The sequence below is a fragment of the Protobothrops mucrosquamatus genome, unplaced genomic scaffold, assembly GCF_001527695.2.
Source record: "Protobothrops mucrosquamatus isolate PMUCROS unplaced genomic scaffold, P.Mucros_1.0 scaffold1348, whole genome shotgun sequence".
NCBI lineage: Eukaryota > Metazoa > Chordata > Lepidosauria > Squamata > Viperidae > Protobothrops > Protobothrops mucrosquamatus.
The window spans coordinates 66,296-73,284 of record NW_015387544.1 but is presented as its reverse complement, the minus strand read 5'-3'; the positions used below and the strand labels follow the sequence as shown (position 1 = coordinate 73,284).

The window sequence follows — 6,989 nt, the reverse complement described above, 5'->3', positions numbered from 1 at the left end:
TAGGACAGGGTCAGTCCTCCAAGAAAAAGAGAGAGTTGTTCAACAGCTGAGACAAAAAGCCTGGGTACCACAGAAGGTGCATTCCAACATTGATTGTCCATAGCCAAACCCTACCCTCTGTTTGCCAGAGTGGCCGTGAGGGGTGGGGGGCAATCATTGTTATAATGAATTTTTGCCAGTGCCATCTTGGTGCAAGTGATTATGAGATACTACAAAGCCGTAACTCAGTTAACATAATTATATGCTTCTAGAACCAACTATGAAGCATTATGTTTTTACTTGAGGCATGCTGTGTGTATGTACCCTGTATATTTTCTAAGGTCTAGATTGGGTCTCCAAACAGTCTGTCTCCAGATTTGGGAGATATTCTTAGGTTCTGTAGTGAAGAGCTACATGGTAAAGCCCTCCTTGTGAAACCTTTGCATCGTAAATGAACAGGACATTCACATGCCTCTCACAGAAAAACTTAGGTTTTTCTGTTCTTGTGATGTTTCTATAGGAATGTGCAGTGTGTGAATGAACAACCCTGCTTACCATTTCCCATAAAATGCTGAGTCAGCATTCTGGAATTCCCACCGTGGGCAGCCGTGCTGAGATCTTACCTCTTGTGCAAGATTTATTCTCACAAAAACTTGATCTTAGTGAGGTTGTGACATAAGCTAGAATTATCTGATTCGCATGGAATCGTGGTTTGTTCATATTCATGAGTTGAAGAGATTAAAAACCAGTTCCCATACCTGGTTCACTTAGCTGGAGTATCTTGAAAGAAACTGTACAATGTCCAGTTGCAAAGCTCTTGTAATTGCAGATCCTGCAGAGCTGGGGACAGTTTTGCTTCTGCATTCCTGTGTGTGAGTCTTATTACTATTCTAGCCGTATGTATCTGTGGCAGTTGAGTCGATCCACTCAAAGCAAAGTATTTTACAGCTGCAAACAGAGTTGGAACTTAAGGTCAAAGCTTGTAAAAATAAGTCATGAGCATGAAGGATCATGGTATCTTTTGCTACATAGCTTGCTTTCTGTTACACACTTCGCTGAGATCAAGAATTGGATTACTTCTACCACCTCAGTGCCTTGGGAGATCATAGACCTCTAATGTATATATTCTGTCTGATGTATATATCCACACCGAAATCACAGTCACATGTTTTGTGAATGCCTTGAGGAAGGGAATTGTTAATTAATTTTAGCTCCATTCCTCGATATTCATGTATCTGGTCTAAGGCCTAAATGGAACCTGTGTGAAACAGATGATAGGATCTGTGACTTCTTCCTAACCATCTGGAGAAAACTCTTATACGTTCAGATCCAGATTAAGACAGGACAATGTAATTCTATCCTTCCATTGGAAATAACAGTTGAGCTAGGAATTGTGTTGCATACATACAGGTCCTCCTCAACTTACAACCATTCATTCAATGACCGTTCCTTCAAATGCCTAACTCAACTGTTGCAATAATGCTGAAAAAAGTGACTTACAATCCATGCTCACACTTAAAACCATTCAGTGTCCCTGCGGTCACGTAATCAAAATTCAGATGCTCGGCAACCGGCACACTGTATATTTATGATAGTTGCAGTGTCCCGAAGTCACATGATTGCTATATGCAACTTTCCCAAGTCAATGGGGAAATACAAATTTGCTTAAGAATCATGGCAAAAATAGGTAATAATATCGGTCATGACTCACTTAATGACTGCATCACTTAGCGATTGATGATCTGGTCCCAATTGTGGTCATAAGTCAAGGACCATTTCCCCAAAATATTGGTTTAACACAGGGATCTTCAAACTTGGCCCTTTTGTGACTTGTGGACTTCAACTCCCAGAATTCCTGGTTTAACATCATGAACTCTGGATGTGAAAACGGGATTTATTTCTCAAGGCATTTGTGGCATATTCCAGGATATTTCATCCAAACTGTTTCTCTATTGCTCCTGTCCAGATTTTGGGAGTTTGGAGCTTTTCATTTCATATTATTAATGCTTTTTTTCTGAAGAGCATTTTTCTCAGTTAATCATTCAAGGACTTCATATTAAGCTATGGGAAAATCTTTAGGACAGCCTTTTTAAAAGGCACATGGTAATGAAAGGATGTAGATTGACAGAGGAGTGAAGTAGGTGGGAAAAGAAACTGCATTAATACTTCTTACAGCATTTACAGAATGCTAGCAGTGTTACAGAATTACTATTTCAATGTCCCTTCCTGCCCCTTCATTTCAGAAGTTTTGATGGCTAATGGCTCTGAGCCCCTAGATGTGAACTGGAAGAGAGCACATTTCTATGAAGATACAGAAGGATTTCTTCACTCTTGGACTTTAAGATTCTAAGACATATTAATATGGACGTGAGCTACAGCAACATTATAAATGAGCAAATGCAAAAATGACAAGAACTTGGAAGGCCAAGTAGGTAGGACATTAAGGAATCTTTCATTCCTTAATGTCCCACCTACTCATAAGCTTATGAGAGACATTTTCTAGAACTCAGTGCCAATGGTTTAAATGAAGAGAGCTGCAATACCTGTCCCGCTGCCTTGTTAATCAAGTTGCCCTATTCTTCAAACCTCTGTCCATCTGCTATGCAGGGAAATCAAGATGAAAGATGCAATAGATGCAATACAATCAAGAGATTGTTACTGAAATGCAGTGTAAGATCCAACGCTGGCCTATAATTTCTTCTTGAACTATAAAGTATTGACCAGCATCTCTTGTGGGGAAGAACCCAGGCCCACATGAAACTTATCAGCACTTCCATCCCTATTCCTCTGTTCTTTTTTATTTGAACTAACTTTTGTATCAGTTACAGCAGAGGTCCCCAACCTTTTGGGCACCAGGGACCGGTTCTGTGGAGAGAGTTTTTCCGTGGACCGGAGGGTGCGTGGTTTTGTGTGCTGCCTGCATTCCCCTGGATGGACCTTTGTTTGTTTGTGTGAACTGGTTGCTGGCATGCTGCGGCCCAGTACTGGTCCACAGACCGGGGGTTGGGGACCCCTGAGTTACAGTGTTGGCTGAGGTGGTGGAACTCTTAATTCTAAGATCTTCCTTTCTGCCCACAGTACTGGATCAGCTCCTTCCTGAGTTGAATGTCCTGCTCAAACTCTTGGACCACGAATACCTGAGTGCCACTACAGTGGAGAAGAAAAACACCGTTTCAAATATCTTACAAAAGCTGCAGCCTCCAGCAGGTTAGGAAAGCCTCGCTGTCATATTTCATCACTGTGTTTTAACATACTGTTTTCTTCCTCTCCCTCCCCCCTTTTTGTACAACCATAACTATAAAAAAATATGTTTGGCATGTTTTCTTCCTCGATTGTGTCATGTTTTGGCTCCTGACATGTCTCGGCAGGTGTCAGTCTTTTGTTTAAGTGCTGGGGAATCACTGGAATAGATTGCAACATTTTTCCAGTTGTTTGCCTCCAGTGACAGTTGACAGTGATCAGTTGCCTGGCCAGCAAGTCCTGTTTTGCTTTTTTAAAAGCAAATGCCTCAGAATGGTTTCCCAGAGGCAAAAGGCAAGTTGAGGCTTTGTTATCGAGGACGGTCCATAATGCCAGAGAGGTATAAAATTATATTTTCATGAAAGATGTTAATTCAGGCAAATGAGCTGTTCCTTTTCAATCAACTCTTCACATTCTCTAAATGCAACTGCTGTGTAATTGCTGTGAACATTAAACAAGGAGGCAGATACCAATACATTACTGTACATAAGGGCAGATTAAATGCTTGCCCTGCAGTGCTCTAATCCTGCTCCAAGCAGGAGAGAGAGAGAGAGAGAGAGAGAGAGAGAGAGAGAGAGAGAGAGAGAGCTCTGAACCCTTATAGTAACCAAAGGATATCTAACGCGTAGGTCTTGTGATTTCACAAATGAAACATGTGTACCGTATCTTTGTCTTCTTTACAGGAACAGGAGATTGCAGGGAGGGGTTCTACATCCCAGAAAGCTAAACAATTCTCTAAGGCAGCTTATCCCTCCCTCCCTCCTGCATCTGTTTCCATTATGGCTTTAATAATACAGGATCCTTGGCCATTTGTTGTTACAAGTACCTGACTCCCTCTGGTGGAGCATTCCATGCTAATGAACCCCAACAGATGACCTTGAGGAGCAGAAATAAGCAGGCATCAAACAATTACTGGCAAGAGATGACTGTTCTATTCTTTGGGGCATTTGAGCCTTACACACAGGGTTTCTTCATATTTATGATTGTTCCCAATACAGGACAAATGAAATTGTAAGCCTTTCAGGGTGGATATTTTTCTACTTTTAATTTTTGATACTGCATCTCATGCCTTCTCATGTCAGCCCATTACTTTTGGGGAATTTGTGTAATTAGTTCTATATTAGTGTTTCCAGATGGGATGACCTATCTGTCAGAATCCATGGAGTGTCTGCATCTGTGTATGCATGTGACTTTGTGTGGACATGCTTGTGTATCTATGTGACTCTATGTGTGTAGAAGAGCAGAACCTCAGATAGTGAAAATAGTCATATTATTTAACCTTGCTTTAGTTGGCCAGGAATTGTTATTTTCTTTCCTGTGGAAATGTATGTTTCCACTAGACTTCCTGCTGACTGATTTCTGCTGAGACAGAAGATTTCCATAGGAAGAGCAAATGGTTCTCATTCTCTGATCAGGAGATTTCTCTCTTCTGTCCTGCAGCAACACCCAGCATATATATTCTTTATAATTCTGGATCACTTGAAGCAATTCTGAAATGGCCCTCTCTGAAGGAAAGTGATGTCTCCTCATTTTTGCCTTATACTTTTCAGATATCAATTCTTCCTCTTGAGGATAGGCATGGCCCCCCTTTGACCTTCTTTGAAGTTTGTCTGAAATTGCTATTTAACTAGACTGGCTGAAGTTCTGGGAACTATAGATACATTAAGTGAAAAAGTTTCATTCAGATAGCTGGAAATATAAATGCAACATTTGTTCAGATATTGTGAATTTTACTGCTGTCTTATGAAATCATGATACAAACCAACAAGAAATTTAAAGCGCAATGGGCAAATCTGGATGGTCTCATATCTGTTCTGTGAAATCATGATGGCATAGTCAAATCTATGATTTGAGAGATAGGGAACTCAAAATTCTGCAAGGACTGAACGCCTGTTTGGCTGTATTGGATATTTTTTCCTATAGATTTGGAACAGGAGTTTAAGCTGTTCTTTATCTTTATGTTCCATGAATGCTCACCAGTTTTTACCTGTTAAAAGATCACACATGGCAAGTGAATTTTCATAGGAAAAAAAATGCTACTTCATTACTACTGATTGCTTCTTTAAAATGTAGAATAGGAAACATTGAGTATGTTCTGCAGTTTTTTGTGTACATTGCAGACCAATGAGAAGCCCAAGAGTTTAGCTTCCTGCATAAACTAAGCTTCCTGTAGACGTTGTCCTAGCAATGCCTTGCAACTGTGAGAGGGAAGGTCAAATATTAAAATTTGAATGTCATTTTGTGTGTATTTATTGTATCATTTCTGCCTTTCAGGGAAGGATGCGAATTACATGTATATGAATACGACAGCACTGCACAATGGTACTAGTTTTGTGGAATCACTGTTTGAAAAGTTTGGTATGTACAGTGGATTGATGTGATTATATTATCACCTATAGATGTGATTATTTTTGTCCCATTCAGTACCTGAAGTGGAAGAGTAATGGAAGTACTATAAGTGACAGAGAAACCACATGTTGTCAGAAAATCAGGAGGAGTCCAGTATCACCTTTTTGACTAACACATTTTATTTAAAAACATAAGCTTTCATGAGTTGCAGTTTACTTCATCTCCAACAATTGATTGATTTGATGTACATATATATATATATTATTTACCTGTAGATTTTGACAAATTTAAATACTACCATTTTATTAATATTGGATATAGGTTTGGGAGTGAATACATTCCCTCTCTGCTTTAGTTCTAAAAGGCAATAGCTCTTTTGAATAAGTTATTTGTATTGGAGAAGAATTCCCACATCTAGTTTGATCTTTTATTTCATAGTATCCAACTTAATACTTTCAAATTATAATTTCCCTCAGTGCTAACATATCACAGAATCAACACAGATTGTCATCAGCATAACTATCCAAGTCTCATCCAAGACATCTTCTGTTTTTCTTGATCATCTCTTTACTTCAGTAAGAGGGCAGCTGACTCTTTGTGTCTTCCTTTCTCTGTTTCCCATAGTGATTCAGAGGAAAGAGGCTACATAAATCTCATAGCCCCGTACCTTTGTGGGCCCAAATATTAGGATCTGATGTAACAATGAATATACATGTTACTGTACTACTCTGGCTTCTAAATTTTTTTCTCAGACTGTGACTTGGGCAACCTTCAGGACATGCAGGAAGATGATGGAGATAGTAAAGAAGGTATCAACTTGGAGCTCTCAAGGAGTCAATCAGCTAAAAGCGTAAGTTCCACCAATTCTCAGTTCCTCATTCCATAACACATGAGACTATTTTATACTAAGGACAAACACTGGTCATCTACTTCAGTGCTGTTCATATTCATGTTCTCTAATTTGGTGCTCTCCAGAAATATTGGAATTATAGTTCCCTATGCTGGCTGACAACATCAGCACCTTCTATCCTAACAGAACTGGTGGGCACCAAGTTGGGGAAGGCTGGTTTGTAGTGATTGACTGTGACATTTAAAATTTTGAATATTGAGACTTTCTTAGCTGATAGATGGAAGAGGCCATTTGTGGGCAAAACAGGTTTGAACTCTGCAGAGGAGACATTTTCTGTACATTTTTATTTCTTTCTACAGGCTCTTATAAGATTGGTCATGGTGGAATTCTCTGGGCATTTGATGCCTGGGATGGAGCTACATTATAGATCCCTTCAGATAAGCAAAGAGAGAGAAAGAAATGCTAAGAAGGAAAGGATCACATCATGTCCGAAAAAGTCTGCTTATTTTATGTTTGCAAGACACATAGCTTGGAAAGAAGCCATCAGAACATTTATTTCATCAACTATTTT

General features: G+C 39.5%; 1 protein-coding gene across 1 annotated transcript in view; it reads left to right on the top strand.

The window, feature by feature from the left end:
• Positions 1–1,653: 1,653 nt before the first annotated feature.
• AFAP1L1 (actin filament associated protein 1 like 1) overlaps positions 1,654–6,989 on the top strand; it is a 30,798-nt gene continuing 25,462 nt past the window's right edge. The window contains exons 1-4 of the mRNA XM_015821554.1: positions 1,654–1,666; positions 3,058–3,186; positions 5,494–5,577; positions 6,321–6,418. Coding sequence (XP_015677040.1) covers positions 1,654–1,666; positions 3,058–3,186; positions 5,494–5,577; positions 6,321–6,418 — 324 coding nt within the window. The remainder of the gene's footprint in view (positions 1,667–3,057; positions 3,187–5,493; positions 5,578–6,320; positions 6,419–6,989) is intronic.